The 19,971-nt window shown below is 41.7% G+C and overlaps 1 protein-coding gene across 1 annotated transcript in view; it reads right to left on the bottom strand.

Moving 5' to 3' along the window:
* Window positions 1-19,971, bottom strand: part of LOC111870014 (protein yellow) — a 23,515-nt gene that overhangs the window by 2,314 nt on the left and 1,230 nt on the right. Inside the window, exons 2-5 of the mRNA XM_023861936.2 lie at window positions 6,968-7,253; window positions 4,299-4,514; window positions 2,048-2,290; window positions 405-667 (exon numbers count right to left, since the gene is read on the bottom strand). Of these exons, the coding sequence (XP_023717704.1) occupies window positions 405-667; window positions 2,048-2,290; window positions 4,299-4,514; window positions 6,968-7,249 (1,004 nt within the window). The 5' untranslated portion in view covers window positions 7,250-7,253. The remainder of the gene's footprint in view (window positions 1-404; window positions 668-2,047; window positions 2,291-4,298; window positions 4,515-6,967; window positions 7,254-19,971) is intronic.

Below are 19,971 nucleotides of genomic sequence, written 5' to 3' on the forward strand. Positions count from 1 at the left end.
GAAGGAAAAATATAAGAAATCCGAACGCGAAAAGACCGTGAGAACCGGTAACGTCGGTTAACACCACATGTACACGGTGCCAAATCCCAGAAGACTGCTTTCTTCATAGTCACCGCCGTGAAAGCCTCAAATCTTACACACAAATATTTGTTTTCTGGATTATTTAATTCTTTTTTGGTATTGTGTGATATGGATTTGATTTATATGGGTCAGGATAGGGAGCAGTGGATGGCATTTATGAACACGTTAAACTATTGTGTTCCGTAAAACATTTTGGAAAGTCTTTAATTTCTGAATTGCTGGCAGCTTCCCAAGAATGACTCAGCTTCATGGAGCTAGTTTGATTAGTAGGATTGTCAGGGTTAACTAATGTTCAGAGAAATCAGTATGACGGATGAACTCACAAAGGGTCTGAAGCCAGAGAAGCGGACTGTGAGGACTTCTGGAATACCAGTTCCACTTTCAGATCGGCGTCCACTTGTGGCGGGGACTGCAGTACTGAAGTGGGTATGGAGAAGAGGCGCAGCGCCGCGAACGGCTGGTAATACAAGACTCGCCCTCGAGGAGACAGCAAGTTTCCGAACGAATCGAAGTTCCATAGGCTCGTCTCAGGCGACAAGGCAATGCCCACCACAGCATCTGGCAGTGTAAAGGACTCTCCAGCGACCTGTAGTAATGACAGCGTTGAGGTTTGTTGTCTCTGTTAGGAAGATTCGGTTACAAAATCTACATTTTATCACATATGAACTGCGATAACCAATTCATGCTGACCATCTTTGGGCTGGACGACCATGGTTAAAAGTCTGATAATGTTAAAGGTAAAGAGGTGAAGCAACCCCTGTAACAGGCCGTGAACACCAAAGGGTTTTGAGACGTCGAGGCTCCAACATTTTCTAGACAATCTGCTCAGAGATGGCGGTGAGATTGTCAGCCTTACGCGCTGGACGCCCTTTACACCCAAGATTATTCCTGGTATTCATTTCTGTTAGAGGCTGAGTCGACCACAGGGAAATATTACGCCTGGAAGTATTAGGTCAATTGAAAAATCCAATGACCTCATCGGGAATCGAACACGCGACCTTCCGGCGTGTAGCATAGTGCCTCAACCAACTAGCTACTGCGTGCACCTCCCTGACAAGGACAGTGATAATTCTGTCAGACATGGTGCCCAAACCCGCTCTGGGACTCACCCAGCCTCCTATCCCGTGGGTACGGGATTCTTTCCCGGGTGTGTCCACTTAATCTTATGCTATGATTTAACAATGCATGAAGTTACAATCAACTTGCTATCCCTTGTATACCTTAATGATGTTGTGTTTAGGCACAGGAACAAATCAAAATTTAAAATTAAATTTGATGAGCGGTTTTGCAGTATATATTATACATAAAAAGGTTCAAGTCATTATAAATATTTTGCTGGAACAAATATTTTGAAAAACTCATATATTTCGAAATTTCATGCACGCAGAACTGGTGAAGACAGCCAGCCGAGGATGACATAGATAAGCCAAGATGAAGCAGAATAAGAAGACAACGTAGAAAGGACTAAAAAATAATTCTAAGAGGCGCTAAGTTGACAGATTATTAAAGGCGAAAAGAGAACGTACGAGTGTGTTAAATTACTGCTGGTCCTCGCCAGCGCAGTGATTCTTGGTTCCGAGCTCCATGAAACTCACGATCATATTTTACTGCCTGATGGCTCTGGGAAACAAGCTGGAAGGTCACGGGTTCAAGCCCGGGTGAGGTCATTGGATTTTTTTAATTGACCTAATCCTTCCGGCCGCACTATGGCCCTGGGTTCGACTCAGACTCTAACAGAAATGAGTACTAGGAATATTCTTGGGGGTAAAGGGCGGCCGGCGCGTAGGGCTGACAACCTAGCCGCCATATGTGAGCCGATTGTCTAGAAAATGTGGGTACCTCAACATCTCACATCCCTATGGGCCTCCACGGCCTGGTACAGGGATACCTTTACTTCTAGATGACTCTAGGAGCCTTGACGTTCGCTTCTTGCGAACAAGTCTGCCCACTCGTGTTTCATACTTACGTAATATGTGCTGTGGTCGGGGTGTGGCAGCATTGTCGGGTGGAAAACCCTCCAGGCTGCGTCATTTCGCACGTCGTACACGATAATGCCAGCGTTGGCCGTGTCGGTGATGTACAGAAAAACATCGTCACAGCTCTGCTGTTTCTGATTTTGGAATCCGTAGAAAATGTTCTCCTCTCCCTGAGCCCCAACAATTTCGTAGTCAATCTCCAGATTCGTCAGCAGCGAGTTGGGTCGTATTACCTGGGATAAATATGAATATACGGCATGTTTATATGTATATGTACATTCATTCGTTTTCATAGAGAAATGACTGTACAGCCCTTAGTTGCGCCCTGGCCTCGTCTTCAGTTTCGTAATCTTTTTTTTACATAGACGGTAGAACTCTTTGGACGGGGGATCAGCCCGTCGCAAAGTCTCTACCTACGCACAGCCCAACAGACAGACATCCTTGACTTGAGTGGGATTCGAACCCACGATCTCAGCTTTCGAGGGAGAGAAGATAGTTAATGGCTTAGCCCGCGAGGTCGCTGTGGTCATCTCCTTTAATATCTATTCCTCTCTTTCTATTTATTTTATTGCCTCTTTTGATCTTATTTTCCTGCTTGTTATGATGTAATTCTTCGTGCACTCGGTAAAGATTCTTAATAAAGTAAAAAGGAACACCTTATGTCCGTAACCTTGTTCTGGCGCCTGAACTACTGAACATATATGATATGGGATGTGTTCAGTAAAATTTGGCCGAATTTCAAGCTTACTTTATGTTTTCGCAGTTTAAGTTACTCCTCTGTCAATATCTCAGAGTATGCAGTATCGAATTATAGCATGAACGGTGAATATGGAATTGGAAATGATTTGGAAGAAAGTGATTATGGCGTTTTCCTAGATAAACGGAGAAAACCAGGAAAAATCTCGGGGTAGCCCGTGCCCGACCTAATTTCGAATCAAGAACCTCCCGAATAAAAGTCTGGAGGGTTATTGCTACATCAGTCTGCTCGGTTTCAACCATATTGGTCTATAATAAAACTAGTTCATATGAGGCTCTAGATTTACTTTCCTATATACCCACAAATTCTCTTGAATTTCGATATTGGAGTTTTCACAAACTTGCATTTCATTACTGAACTTTTTAAGTGATTGAGATTAGCTCTTTCTAAGGGACCCAACTGAGCGGCCTCCGTAGTCTAGGGGTAACGTTCCCACCTCGTGACTCAAGGTACGCGGGCTCAAACCCGACGGAGGTCGTGGAATTTTTAAGGGCGGAAAAATTCAGGGAAGAAGTCCTCCGGGAGGGACTTTAAGTCGTGGGTCCCGTGTCGTAGCTTTACGGCACGTAAAAGAACCTCATGTCCCAAGGGGACCTCTGAGCCAAATTCAGGACATTTCCCGCCTAACAGTAGTCTCTATCGCCTTTGGTAGATGGGGGAAGCATCGAGATACCGCTGAACCAGTAGAGGCCGAATTCGCTGGCTGAGTCGTGACTGATGGCACGCACTAGTACCGGTAAGGAATAGAGACTGGTAGAATATCACAGGGGGATGCACAATGGACCAATATCTGGTCTAAGTGCATGGGGAAACCCACCCTCTCCAATAATAACAACAACAACAAGGAACCCAACTGAGTAGGCGTCTTCCCCCTCACATGAGGACGGAAACATATTTAGTTTCCGAAACGTCGTTTTTTTTTCTATTTTCTAGAATACCGGACAATGGAAAAAGTCCAAAAACGCAGCAATCCTGTGTTTTAAGTAACTTCTATTAAACTGCAATGAACGCCGTAAGTGATTTTATGTACTGTTATTGTTTACCTATATTTTTATTTCTTTCTTTTTTCTTTTTATAACATGTTCTATATAATGAGCGACGTAAGGCAGTTTCGACTGCAATGGTCTCGGATTTTCATTGTATTCTCTTCTGAAAGCAATGAAACCGGCACTGAAAAAAAGTGGAGCGGTTCGATACAGACAGCATCTCGCAAGAGATCAGAAAAAAGAATGGATAAGAAAAAGAAAAAACGTAACCTAATACAATACTTACGTGATTACTTAACATTCTAAACACTGACTCCTTCCTTGGTCAAGGCACTTGTGAATGTCTGTTACAGCGTGAGATCAACATGACACTTCTAAGTAAGTAGCTGGCCAATGGGAAAGTGATATCTCCATTTTCTCTAGTGTCAGCCTCTAACCATACACTTGAAACGTAACACCGTGGGTATTAAACATATGTTGACTGCTGCAAATACTCACTTCTCTTGGTAAGATGATATTACGGACGAGGGTATCGGTTTTGAGGTCGAACACAAGAATCTTGGGTGGACAGACAGGCGAGAAATTGTCCAGGGTGGTGATGACGCCACTGTCCACGACCCAAAGTCTGTTGCAGCGGTCTTCCCGCGTTCGGTACACAGACACCAGGCCCGAGCAGTTTCCTGACGTCCCTTGCCACTCCCAGCTAGGATATGGCTGCAACCAAACAGCGTAACACGAGAGCTCTTCACAGATATGTCCGTAGTCGTATGAAGTCAGCATTGTGTGTGGATGTGTACACTCCATATACCCGGAATTTTAAATAATAAAATTAACGACAGAATCCAGACCGGCACTGAGGCCCACACTGCCTCCCATCTGATGGGTACTGGGTGCTCTTTCACCAGGTTAAAGCGGCCGTGACGTGAAACTGACCACTCACCTCCATCTAGTGACGAGTTTTGGAATGGTATATCTAGCGATTCTGCTAGTTACTTACTTTTCCGCTTGCAGAACTTACTCTTCAGATTTGAAGATGGCCACAATTTATTCCTCCTAAACTTGTAGAGAGGTTCTCACAGTAGTGGAAGAAAAGGTAAAGTTTTCCCTGTGCTTAACTAATTAAGCACTACACCATGAAGGCTTATTGGGAGTTGATGTATAGATCCATATTTTCTTGACCTCGGCACTAGTTGGAGGTGAGTGGTCAGCTTCACGCCCTGGCCGCTTTTTGCCCAGGAAAAGAACCCTCGGTACCATTGTATAGGAAGTTAGGTGAACCCCAGAGCCGGTCTGGACTATTTAGAGAAGAGAAAATTCTTTATCCTACCGATATTCGAACTCTGAAACACGTAGCCAGTCGCCATACCGACTACGCTCTCATAGTGGTAGTTATGACAATCGACATCTTCTTGGATATAAGAGCCCTGTAGTACATATATGAACCGACGTTTCGGAGGAACGTATCATCCCATCTTCAGGGTCGAAAATTAGCAGAGCATGAAACCAGCGAGAGAAGATAGCTAGGCAGAACTTGTTCCATATTACACGGTTTCACATCCCTGATGTTATGATTTCTCTATACTTGTATACTCACAAGCTGCAACAATGCATTCTATCGTTCATTGCTGCGGGTAAGTTCTCATGAACTTTTTAAGAGAAAACAGCGCATGACACGCTGCTGTTTGACGGGATAGAGACGCTAAAGGGGAGTTAAAGTGTGGGAAGATGTTTAAGTTATAGAAGAGGGGGGCGCTGTGCCCACTGACATCTCTATTGCAACGAATTGTATATACTACCAGGACATGAGTTCGCAATTTGGTCTACTGACAGAAATTCGTCAGGCCTCATTAGATATTATCCTGACAGAGTAATGTAACATTTACCGGACCTGAGCCATAGCACGTCCTAGTCAGCAGTCACAGAGCAATTACACTATCAATTTGCTGCTCAAAGTAAAAAGAAGAATTAGAAATGAGGTGTCAGAGAAGCCTTCCTAGAAATGCTGAATCAGGCTGGTGAAATCTGCACCCTATTATTCTCTTCATTGCAATTTGTATTTATTCCTCTTTATTCTAAGAAAATTAACAGTGAGTAAAACATATAAAGACAAGAAGACGTGTTTGATACAATGAGTGTCTGACATGGTGCATGACCAGTCCAATTTAATCACAAAGGAAACCGTGAAATCTCGTCTTCAGTGAATGACTACAGTGAGTTTCACCCACTGTTCTTCTGCGGATGCTTCTTACATGGCCCGGTATCCCCAAACGAATAGTTTTCGGTCTGTAGTGCATTCCTTCCCGATCACAGTGGCCACGCCGTCTAAGACATGAACTATCTTTGCCCGCTCGAACGCTGGGATCATGTGTTCGAATCCTACTCAAGGCACGGATACCTGTGTGTGTGTTTATTCTGTGTTTGTGTTGTTTTGAGTGTAGGTACCGGCCTTGCGGTCGGCTGATCCCCCGTCCAAGGCCCTACTGACTGTGTATAAAGGCGGCAAAGGTTTAACAAAGGCTGCAGAGCCATAGATAGTTCATCTAGTTTCTTTACTGGCAGTATCTAATATCACAGTCGAACTTAACTCACTACTAATATCTGGCATATACTAACGTGAGATTTATAAAATTGTATTTATGTCCATCAGCACATATACTGTATGTATCTTTCTTACTTACTTACTTACATACTCATGGAGCTGAGCCCTTCTGGAGGAGCCGCCAATTCTGCAGCTACTCAAGAATTTCCCAGCATTTTATGGAATCCGAAGGTTCATTACCGTGTTCACAAGAGCCCCCACTGATCCCTATCCTGAGCTAGATCTATCCAATCCTATCTCTCTAAGATCCATTCTAATATTGTCCGCTCACCTACGCCTTAGTCTTCCCTGTGGTCTCTTTCTTTCTGGCTTTCCAACCAATATCCTATACACATTCCTCGACTCCCCCATTCGTGCTACATGCCCTGCCCACCTCATCCTCCTTGACTTGATCATTCTAATTATATTATTATAAGATGTAGCGGTTGGTAAGATGGAAAGTGAATTGAATTAGCTCAGGATTGTGTCCACGGGTGGGCTTTGGTATTAGCAGTGTCGAAACTTTGGGATCTACTACCAGTATTCGTTTATTTTTAAGAACACTACGTGTTTCGCTGTTATTTTGAACCTGTAATGGAGGTGACTTTCCGACGTAGGAAGCAACTGGTTGATCAGGCCGAGGTAGCCAAGTCAGAGAGGCTGGTGTACCGCTGCGCAGGTTCGGTAATGCTAGGAAGATGCGGTCCGAGGTCACTTCCAGTCCAGTGAACAGGTTGTTCTGTGGTGTGTAGCTGTCGGCCGGCAAGTCATAGCTGAGTAAGTTCCACTCGTAGAGCGTCTCGAAGTTCTGCCTCGAAGTGACGGCGTCAGCCAGCAATGACGTCAGAATCAGAATTATAATAGCGGACATCTTCCTGCGAAAGAAAACGTTAGACTTTATGAATTGGTTCCTTCTAGTACGTCGTTGTTCCAACGATAAGAAGATGAACCTTGAAGACGGCTCACGCAAATCGCACCACCAGTCCAGTTTATTTGTTAATTTTATATTAATGTAAAGCAAAGTTTTCCCCGTGCTTAACTAATTAAGCACTAAGCCATGAAGACGTATGGGTAGTGGATATATAGACCCACATTTTCTTGACCTCGGTACTAGTTGGAGGTGAGTAGTCAGCTTCACGACCCAGCCGCTTTATCCCCGGGAAAATTGCCACAGGTACCCACTTTATAGGAGATTGGGTGGACCCCAGTGCCGGTCTGAACGACGTAGAGAAAATTCTTGACAGTGCCGAGAATCAAAATCCGAACCCTCGATCGATCAGCCCCTAGCCAGTCGCTATACCGACTGCGCTATCCCATAATGTTGATACTGATATTTTGTAAGGTGAATCGTCTTTTGAGTTAATAATAAAACTTTATATGAACTTGTTGCAGCAAATCATGAATGCCATTGGACGATTAAGCTAACGATCTCCTTGGACGAAATCCTTGTTGAGAAACTAATATTCACTCAGTTTATTCTCCCATTTATGTCTAGACTTCCTAACCAAACTCTTCCTTCCAGGCTCTCCGATTAAAATTATGAATTATTTTTCCCATGCATGCTACATTCCCATATCAACTCATCCACTTAATTTTATCGCCCTGAAAATATTTCGTGAATAATATGAATTATTAATCACCTAAATACATAAGTCTATATATTTTATATGCGTTTTATTTGCAAAGGAGACGCTATTTTAAATATTAGATTATGTAATAGACATTAGAGCAACTCTGAAACAATGTAAGGAATGATACCCACATTACATTGCTGTCAGCTCTGTACTGATATATTCAACTTTCCGTTATAGAGGTTTCTTTTCTGATATGTGTTAAGCCTAAGAAATTTTTACAATTAAATTCATTTCAGTCCAATGTGACATATAATGCCACACACATATATATATATATATATTTATGTCACACCCACTCGTTGGTGAGGGGGTTTGAGCATGCCAAGGACCCTGAGAGCTATACCAGCGGTAGCGTAGCTACTGGCAGGGCCTCCCTTGCTGGACAGGTCAAAGGGTAGGCATCAGACGAAGAGAGACACCAAAAACCAAAAACTGATGCCGGAAGCAGCGTCATCAGCAGCGACTTGAAGCACAGAGCAAATGATGCTCGAGATGGTTCAAGTTCGTATAGCAACAGGCGTGACCAGAGTGGTTTGAACGGCTGTTGTACTGCGATGTGGAAAGCAAATGGAAAAACTACCACATTATCACTTTTCCTAGATAGCCTCTTTCCAAAAAAAGAAGATCGCATTAAGTGGAGGAACTGTTTTGGAAGAGACTGTGGACCTGTCGTCTGACAGATTACTGATGAATGAATATGTCACATTGTACTGAAATAAACTTAATTGTGTGACGGACCAGAATGAAACAAATCAAAATCTAAGAAATTTCTGTTTAACGTGACTTGTTTTTAACAAGTTTAAATCAATATACACTCTTTTACAATAGGAGCATTTATGATACGTCATTGCACGTAACAGACTTCACTGCTTGCTATGTCTGACACGACAAGCCATGGGCGGTGTATAATTAAAAGGCGAATCGAAAAATCATGCGAGATATAATCATTGAAACATTTTGTATTTGTATCCGCATGTGACACGCCTTTTAGAATCAATAATCATTCATGTCTCTGTGTGGAAACTGTTCCGTTTAAGTCAAGGGTTAATTAAAACTCGCCACAAACGCTCTTCCAAACGGAGTCAACATCGATTTGTCTGTTATAAATGTCTACTTAAAAAGGTATTATTCTTCATTTACCTTTTTTCTTTTAATTTATTTATTTATTTATTTCATTTTTAACTCTTATTTCATTAATTAAGTACGGATTATAGTTGTCGGTATAGTGACTGGCTACGCGTTGGATGACAGAGTTGTGGGATATCGATTCCCGGTGCGGTAAAGACAGGTTCTGGGGCCCACCCATCCTCCTATCCAATGTATAACTTGAGCTCTTTCCCCGGTGGTAAAGCGGCAGAGGCGTGAAGCTGAACACTCACCTCCTACTAGTGCCGAGGTCAATAAAATATGGATCTATACATCCACTGCCCCATACGCCTTCGTGGCGTAGTACTTACTTAGTTAAACACAGGGACAACTTTTTTTCCCTGGCACTACAGCCCCAGTGGGCCTAGGCCTACCTCCATGAACTTCTCTGTTCACTTCGGTGTTTCTAGATCTTACATATTCGGTAGGACTCCTTGGGCGGGTGATCAGCTCGTCGCAAGGCCTCTACCTGTACACAAACACAGAAAAACGCACACAAACATCCATGCCCTGAGTGGGATTCGAACCCACGATCCCGGTTTCCAAGCGAGCGAAGACAGTAGATGCCTTAGACCGCTCGGCTACCGTGACCGGCCAGGGACAACTTTACCTTTCTTTTATTTCATTAATTAAAATCTTCCTTGCAGATAAACAGAACTTCCTTGAACGACTTTGATGTACTGATGATGAATGTATGATGGGATGGTGAACAGAGCCAAAGGAATGTCTACTTCCTCTTCGATGATTGGCTGGAGGATCACGAAAATGGCCTATGAGGGGATGTAAGCCTATTCTACCGAATGTGAGACACGTAAGTTTGGCGCAGAGCCGCTGAATTTGAGAGCAAATATTCAAGTCTCAATCTTGTATTTATGGGTAGATTCACGTTCTGTTTACATGTTAAACCACTTCGTGTACACATGTGTACAGCGTCAAAGATTTCTCATACGAATATTTGATTGTCTTTATTACTCATACAGATATGCTTGAATCACGAACTTTACATAACAGAATACATTCTCATTTCCGAGTCAGAAATATAGACCGTCGCTTGTCGGCGAAGTTAGTGCCAACACTTGCGGATAGAGGGTGTCACGTGGTCAGCGCAACAGTTTCCCACGGCCGTTAATCTCGGTTTCCTAGACAGGAGCCGCTATTTCCTTGAAACAGATCCTCAGTTATCCTCACTAGGCTGACTGGACCCCGTTCCAGACCCATTACTTCTCAGAAAATCTGGTGGCTCCGAAAATCGGAACCGGGATCTCTGGATCTGTAGCCAAGAACTCTGATCACAGGACCATAGATTCGGTCATCAAATATCGAAGTGTAAAGGTAAATGTTACCTGCGGTTAATTAGTTAAGCATTACGTGCGGTTATAGCTTCTGTCTTTCGTAAATTTTGACACTTAAAAGTGAGTGCTTAATTGCAGACTCAGACTGATTTACCCTGAAGAAAGGAACCCCGATTGTCGTTATAAAAGCTGCTAAGCGGGCCTACAAGGCATGCACTGTCTTCGCTCGCTCGGAAGCCGGGATCGTGGGTTCGAATCCCGCTCAGGGCATGGATGTTTTTGTGCGTTTTTCTGTGTTTGTGTACAGGTAGAGGCCTTGCGACGAGCTGACCACTCGCCCAAGGAGTCCTACCGTATTTGTAAGATCTAGTAAACCGAAGTGAAACGGAGAGTATCATGGNCCGAAACGTCGTGTCCTCTATTATCTAAAATTCCGGACGATGGAAAAAGACCAAAACGTCAGCAATTCTGTATGTGATGTCTTATTTCATGTACACTGAAAGTGGGCTACAAGCGTTTCGCCGTTACAGTGCGACAACTTATCCACCACATCTGTCATGCGGTTTGCTTTGTTTATGTTAAGGAGCTGGTATCCCTGTACTGTGCCATGTACAACGAAATCTTCGAAAGACAATACGAAATCGGTTATATTTTCCAAATTGTTGCATTATTTGGGCGCACAGTTCCCGTCTGTATTTACCGCTAAATACAAATTAATATTAAATATTCTCACATCTTATTTTATTTGCTTCCCTTGCACGTTTCATTTGGCTTTAAGCACCTTCAGAGGTTGACATTGTAATGTTTTGCTTATTAAATTAATATCTGTACTTTAGAGTATGTCACACTCTGAGTCTCTAGGAATATTTGAAAACATACGAAACATTTTCTGCGAAGATCTTGTAAAATAAAAAAGTAAAAAAAAAACAGATATATCCCAGTAACAGACAGTGGAGGCCCAGAGAGTTGTGAGACGTCGATGCTCCCACATTTTCTGTAGACAGTCACCTCATAGATAGAGGTAAGTTTGTCAAGCTTTACCCTCCGACCGCCCTTTACCCCCAGGAAGATTTCTGGTACTCATTTCTGTTAGACTGAGTCTACCCCAAGGTCATAGTGCGGCTGGAATGATTAGGTTAATTGAAAATATCCACCTCATCTGGACTCGAACCCACGACCTTTCGGATTGTAGTATAGTGCCTCAACAAACTACGCTACTGTGTGCCCCGATCTTGTGTAATAATATTTTATAATACAAAATATTAAATTTTACCTAATGATATGTATATATGTAGATATATCTATCTACCTAAGCCGGTCACTGTAGCCGAGTGGTCTAAGGCATGCACTGTCTTCGCTCGCTCGGAAGCAGGGGGTTCGTGGGTTCGAATCCCACTCAGGGCATGGATGTTTATGTTCGTTCTTCTGTGTTTGTGTACAGGTAGAGTCCTTGCGACGAGCTGATCACCCGCCCAAGGAGTCCTACCGAATGTGTAAGATCTAGAAAAACCGAAGTGAACCGCGAAGTTCATGGAGGTAGGCCTAGGCCCACTGGGGCTGTAGTGCCAAGGAAAAAAAATCTATCTATCTATGTGCATAAACTGTCTGTCTGTCCGTCCGCCCATCCTTACATCTGTCCATGCATCCATCCGCCTCTCTGTCTGTATGTTTTTTTAAATTCTTAATCCCAAACACGGCCGGTAGGACTCCTTGGACGGTGGATCACCCCGTCGCAAAGCCGCTACATACACACGGAATAAATGTACACAGACATCCATGCCTCGAGTAGGATTCGAACCCACGATTGCAGTGTTCGAGCGGACGAAGATAGTTCAAGCCTTAGATTGCGCGGCCACTGTGATCGGCCAAATGTGTAGATCACCAACTCGAAATTTGCTTTCTGTAAACCAAAAATACATATATTCCTATTATTTCATAATATTTTGTCTTTTACCTCTGCACGCTTCTATTATTCAACAGCCACTTATATGAGTTTAGTTCCTTCAGTTAATTATATATGATGAAGGGATTTAACACATTACAGAGCTGAATACATTCCTTCACCTTTTTACGATAACTCATGCACAGTGCAATATTCTTTTACTACGAGATGTTGCCGCGTTGTATTTACTCACTTTGATCTGTGCGCAAGGAAGCAGTGTGACCGTTTTGTGTATCCTTCACTTTTACGAACATTGAGCAAGACTGACCGGTTCTTAACCTCTTTAACGACAAATGGTTAGAACATGTTATCCGTGAACGAGTGCTGTGTGTCTGTTCCATTTAGGGAGCTAATTACTCGCAGAAAACTGACTAGTGCTCTGGGTGTGACCGGAGCCAGAAACTTTCGTTTATCATATTTGAGGCACAGTTAAAATTCTCTACGAACACGATAAAGGGGCACGCGGTAGTATAGCTAGTTGAGGCAGTATGCTACAAGCCGGAAGGTCGCGGGATCGATTGCTGATGAGGTTGATTTTTTCAATTTACCTCATCCTTCCAGCTGCATTATGGACTTGGGGTCGACTCAGTATCTAACAGAAATTAGTACCAGGAATACGCTTCGAATATTCTTAAGGGTAAAGGGCGGCTGGCGCGCAGGGCTGACAACCTTACCGCCATATATGAGCCACTTGTCTAGGAAATGTATGAACCTCATCTCACAACCCTATGGTCCTCCACGGCCTGTTACAAGGATACTTTTACTTACTTACTTTACGAACACAATACAATGTTTTGCAGTTCCAGTAAGGATAACAGAGGACAGCATCATTTTCGTAATTTTGTTCCATTGAAAATACTAAAAATATTATACTTAACTTTCACCCAATAAATCAAGAACCTGTTTCTCTGTCACTTAAAGCAAATTAACCATCACACGATAAGAGAAGAACAGCTGCATATCGACTGAGTTTCTAGTCGATTCATGTGTTGTGACAAATCAGGAAAAGCAGTTTTAAATTATACCTCTCAATTTTCCCGTGGTTTCTCATTTCTGGTATTCATATCTGCCTCCAGCCTCAACTCTCCACTCAATACAGAATTCTTCTCTTTTGGTTTAGCCTCAACTATCGGTCTTACATGTTGTATAAGTACTTCTGTTTCGTTTAATCTCTTAGACTAACCTTTCTCTACCGGGTTCCCCGGGACACCAGGGCTCCGCGAAAAGTCGCTAGATTTTGCGCGAAAGGTCATTAGGGGTTTCTGCGAGAGATCATGAAAATGTTATATGTATCGTATTTTCACTTTAACGCTTGTGTGTGTATATTAATAATGATAACTGAAGCTATCTGTTTTTCATAATCAAAAATAATATTGGCTTATCTGGTTTAATCATTAACATTTTCTATGGTTATTCAGTATGTAAACGAGTTATTTGAGCTCTCCAATAACCTTAATAGCATAATAAAAATGAGTGCATAAATTAATTGGAAACAATTAAGCCAAAATTGAAATAAACAGTTCATTGTATTCGTTTTCAAACTTTTGTGGTAACTCACATTGAAGGGTGCAGAGAATGCAGGCATACATGAATGGGGGACGCATTTGGTGGTTGGCAACACTGTCGCGGAGGAATACTGCACATGTTTGTAGTAAACATTCCATATGGTGGATTCGTGTAGGTTAGCAGCATTATGAAGTTTTATGTTTTCTTGCATTTTCTGTTTTAGTTATCTATCGTGATATTATTTTTATATTTTATTAACCTTTGTGTTCTGCAGAAATGCCTAACTGTCCCGTGTGGAGGTTCTTTAAGAGTAGGCATGTGATAAGAAAGGGGAACTTTAATCCTAGGCATAGGGTCAATTCCGATGAGGTTAGTGATGAAGAATTACAAGTTTCTGATAAATTTCGCTACACTAGTGCTACAACGGGCACAAAAAACTTTGTCTTTACAGTGAAAGCTACTTATCAGTGGGTTTTGAAGGGACTGGTGATCCAAATTGTGCTGTTCCGTTGTGCTTCATCAATGGCAAAGACATAAAAATGCAGCAATGCTTCAACAAAATTGAAACGACACTTAACTACTTATTACAACCACAAGAGAAGTAAAAGAGCTGATTATTTGAAATGGATATTGGAATTTAAAAATTAACAGAATCAAGTTTTTCTTAGTAAAGTCACTGTCAGTGAAGAGGCTTAGGAAGCAATAAATTCAGTAGCAGAACTTATTACTTGTAAGAGTCACACAGTTTGTGAGTACCTGACAATGCCAGCATGTAAATTTTTAGCGGGTAAAATGCTGGGACAAGGCTCAGTATCAGAAATTGAAGACGTTCCACATTCAAACAGTACGATAAATAGATGTATTGATGACATGTCACATGATACTGAAGAGGGTTTGAGTGATAAACGGAAAAATAATACGAGCCAACAGATGTTACAAATAAAAATTGTTATAGCATTTGTAGGATTTGTTATTGATGGCGAAATTCAAGAAAAAAATTTCTCTTGCAACGAGCTGCCCGAAACAAGCAAAGGGTAAGATATTTAACGTCTTGTCTTCTTATCTAGAAACAAAAATTTTGTCTTGAGAGAACTCTATAAGCATCTGCACTGATGGTGAACCTCAGTTGTTGGCTTCATTAGAGGTTTCTCCTATTATAAAAAGAAATCCTGACATTGTTACGACAAACTGCTTTATTCACAGAGCTACTGCTTTCAGAAATTCTTGGAGACGAATAAAAGCGTTTTGGATGATGCTAAAAATGTTCACATTATTAAAAAAAGATCAGTTCACTCCAGGATATTAAAAAACCTGTGTGAATACCTGGAAAAAACGCACATAAATCTCCTGCTACATACAGAAATCATGTGGCTCAGCAGAGGAACAGTTGGAAACAGGGTGTTTCAGCCGAAAGATAAATTGTAGGACTACTTTCAAGAAAATATTTAGATTCTGCCAAATGCTTCGAAAACGAAAGTCTGGAGAAACTGGCCTACTTATCAGACATTTTTCATCAAATGAACCAACTGAAAACGACTTTGCAAGGCCCCGACAGAATACGTTTTGACTTCAGGTAAGAAGATTTAAAAGGAAAATGTATCTTTGGAAAAGTCATATTGTGAAAGGAAATCTTGAAATATTTCCATTGCTGCAGGGGCTTCAGGCTGAAGTCGGATATCAACAAGCCTTGAGTCTTAATGAAAACACCTTGACAACTGCGGAACAACCGAAGAGTATGATTGGGCGAGACTCCCGTTAAACTGAATCATCTGCTCAACCTGAAGAACTTTACTTAAGAGAGGAGGAAGAACTTCGTGATTGTACACCCCAAGATGAGATTCACTGCCCTTATCCCGGGACAAGTACTGGATTTCTGTGAGAGAAGATTATCCTGCCATTCACAGGAAAGCAATAAATATATTGCAGCAGTTTTCGACTTCTTACATGTGTAAGCTTTTTCTCAGGCCGCGCTATAGCTCAAGGGGTTAGTCGCTGGCTTCCCACCGCGGCGACCCGGGTTCGATCCCGGGTCTGGTCATGTGGGATTTGTGGTGGACAAAGTGGCGCTTGGGAAGGTTTTCTCCGAGTACTTCGGTTTCCCCTGCCAATCTTCATTCCACCAATTGCTCCACAATCACTCTCACCTAACATCTGGGGCTGGTACAATAGGCCATAAGTGGCCGGAGTACAGGAAACTTCGTCCCACCGCACTAGCAATAAAGAAAAACAGACAGCTCGTAAATTTTGTCGTTCTCAAGGCAGTGACTATAAAAATAACCGTTTTTTGGGGTGTGATATCTTATTAAGGCAGATAATTACCAAGAATTCGGAGGACTCTGATATTTCTATCTTCAGGATCTAATCTGAAAATGTAGACAGAATTTTCCTTCGAAATGTTGGTACCTCTCTACCATGCTGCACAGTGTCGCACCCTAGAATACAGTCATCTTTCCAGAGAGCATGCTCGTGTTTCCCGCAATTAATGAGCTCAATTTAAATATTACATTTAGTCTGAGCGAGGAAACTAGGAACATGCATGAGCTTACGATGTTTTGTACCTAGTGCAAGCAGTTAACATCTGAAAGTTACTCTTTAAAGGGCGAAAGTCTTGAATAAGACAAAGCATTTGATATGCATCTCCAATACAAATTATTCTTAACCTCTTTCGTAGTGACATTTCGTTACGTGTGCCAGAGTACAAGTTAGGCCATATGTTGTCTTGGCCGACTACAACAAAAATACAGTTAATTATGGGAGAAAGTTAAATATACGAGACAATTTCTATTTTCATGTCATGCAGGTGCTCTTAGCATGTATGTACATGGGAAGGAGTACTGTTTCTGCATTTCTAGGCAATATATGGAAGTGGAGGGATGGAGTTAGTGGAAAATTGAAGTTATTACCTTTGTTTAATTAGGAACTTTGTTATCTGTACAAGCCACATAGCTTTCATTTTAATTGATTGTAAACATGAATAGTTTACATTCTTTTCTTTCATTGTACAGACCAAATGCATACCACGGGTATCGAAACGCTGATCTAGATTGTGTGCTACTCATATTAGCACAGTCTTTGCTTCAAACCAGTACACCCGAATCGATTTAGCTTAGGCAAGATATTTGTTCAGAGTATAAAGGTGACCACCAGAGAACATGTCTAGTAATAAATATATTATCTTATTAAATAAATTTATCAGAATCAAATCAGAATGCTAAAGATAAAAGGTAAAGTTGTTCCTATGCTTAAATAATTAAATACTACATGTAGGCGCATGGGGGAGTGGATATATAGCTCCACGCATTCTTCATCTCGGCACTAGATGAAGGTGAGTCGTCAGGTTCACTTCCCGGCGGCTTTACCCCCTGTACCAATTTGATAGGAGGTTGGGTGGACCACAGAACCGGTGTGGACGATGTTGAGAAGAGAAAATTCTTGAACCTACCAGGACTCGAACTCCTACCCTTCCCTCGTTCAGCCGATAGCCAGTCGCTATTCCGACTACGTTATCCCGGTTCCTTAAGGAAGCCAAGGAGTGTACAAATAATGTAACGGTTTCTGTTCTTTCGTTTCTTTCTTTTGTTTGTGTTTAAAGGCGTAGAGAAAGTAAATTTGAAATGAAATGTGTGTTTCATTCTACTGGAGAATATTTGATGAAAGGGTTTACGTCCCGATGTTAAGTACGTAGAATATTACGCTTCAGATGTGTAGGTTTTCATATGAAGTGTCCGTTACTGTTCACCTGATTTTAACCCAAGTTCCAGTGCTTCACAAATTTTGATAAAACCCGCCGATATATTCCATAAAAATTCTTTTATTGTTTTTTGAGTTTTTATAAGTAGACAGACATGACAAAGCTAAAAGACGGATTTTGACAAATTCTTGTCTACAAACAAGCAAACAAACAAACTCCGTGGTTTTAGTCCGCAAAAGAACTATACCGGCCGAGCGACCGCAGCCTGTCAGCGAAGTTAGTGCCAACTTTAGCAGATAGAGGGTGTCGCGTGGTCAGAGCAACGAATCCCCACGGCCGTTAATTTAGGTTTTGTAGACCGGAGCCGCTGTTTCCTTCAAATGGCTCCTCAATTATCCTCATGAGAGTGAGTGGACCTCGTTCCATATCTACAACTCAGAAAATCTTGTAGCCAGGGAATCGAACCCGGACCTGTGGATCTGTAGCCAGGAACTCTGATTACAGACGATCAATTCTTGTCTACAACGAGTAAAAAAAAAACACACACACAAAATATGTTTTAACTAAGTGACTCCGTGGAAGGAGATTCATTTTCAGGAATTACTAGTCACTATGGTCAAGAAATTCCTCACCTTTTATGGAACCCTGGTTTTCATAACGGTGCCCTGTTCACAGGAACGCGTCACTTGATCATATTCTAAGACAGAGGAATCTAGTCCATGCCCTAATCAGAAGTTATCATTACGTATTTTCATTACGTAAATTTTAATAATTGTCAATCTTAACGTGACGTATATCTGTAGCCGGTATCTACGGTAGATGTACTTCCGGTTGTATAAAATATTTTTCTAAGAGAAGTTCAAGGTCATTTTAGCTGAACGTTTGACGTCACAGTTTACTCCGAACTAGAACCGGATGAACATAAGAAACTTCGTTTTGGCTCGTAATGTCGCTGTATCGCAAGTAGCAGCGTCCACAGAGACCGGATGTGCTAATAAGAGTGTGCGTATGTATTTACTGCAGATGACCACTGGCTTTCGAAATTATTGCTTGGCCACTCCGGCGTAATTAAACGATTTATCTGTAAACGTATGTTGTTTTATTTAGCGAAGTGAGAAATATGTAGGCTTGTTTCACTCCGCTTTGAAAATGCGTATAGTGAAATCGCTGAAGTGTCGGAAATATCCAAAATATGGTCCCAATCTGTATGTTTCTCTTCTCGTATTTTGATATACAGACACTACGCGGGTTAGGCAAAACTTGACTTGAAGCGCATTCAGCCTTACGAAAAATGTTCCTTAAGGCACACAGTAAAATAAAATAAAATTTAAATTAAATTTTGTTGTTTTAATGTTCGTTTTCTTTGCTTAAGTTGAAAATTTTCTGTGCTTCCATTTTTTAAATTTTTTTTCTTACTAGTCACAAACCTGCTTACTTGTACACACGCATGCGTACGAAAGTGTACCAATTTGAGTTACGCAACATCCGGAAGTGAAAAGAGACTGAAATCAGACAGCTTCTGTATTTATTTTATATTTCTGCAATAAGTTTTAATTCAGTATGAAGTTATGTCACATTTTATTACTTTAATTTAACTAAATGGAAATACATTTTTTTGTCTGGGCCTTACTTACTTACTTATGTAGCTGCGTCCTTCTTGAAGCGAAGCCAAATCTGCAGCTACTCAAGAATTTCCCGGTATTTTATGGAACCCGAAGGTTCATTACTGTGTTCACAAGAGCCCTCCATTGGTCCTTATCCTGAATCAGACCAATCCAATCCATACCATCCTATCCTATCTCTCTAAGATCCATTTTAATATTGTCGACGCACCTACACCTTTGTCATCCAAGTGGTCTCTTTCCTTCTGGCTTTCCCACCAATATCCTATATGCATTTCTCCTTTTCCATATTCGTGCTACATACGCTGCCCACCTCATCCTCCTTGACTTGATCATTCTAATTATACTTGGAGAAGAGTAAAAATTATGAAGCTCCTCATTATGCAGTTTTCTCCAACCTCCTGTCACTTCATCTCTTTTCGGTCCAAATGTTCTCCTCAACACCTTGTTCTCAAAATTTTGTCTGGGCCTAATGGACATAAATAGGACGTATATTTTCGGGAATAATTCTGGCAACTTACGACAGGATAGCGTTTTCTAAAATGACTTTAATTTCATGGTCACTACATTTTGAAGTTCATCCATAGCGCGAAACATGACAAACATAAAAGTGAGATATATCATTTTGATGTAAACGTTCGGTAAGCGGCCTCCGTAGTCTAGGGGTAACGTTCCTACCTCATGACTCAAGGTACGCGGGTTCAAACACGGCGGAGGTCGTGGAATTTTTATGGGTGGAAAAATTCAGGGAATAAGTCCT

This window comes from Cryptotermes secundus, unplaced genomic scaffold, assembly GCF_002891405.2.
Source record: "Cryptotermes secundus unplaced genomic scaffold, Csec_1.0 scaffold109, whole genome shotgun sequence".
NCBI classification, from domain to species: Eukaryota; Metazoa; Arthropoda; class Insecta; order Blattodea; family Kalotermitidae; genus Cryptotermes; species Cryptotermes secundus.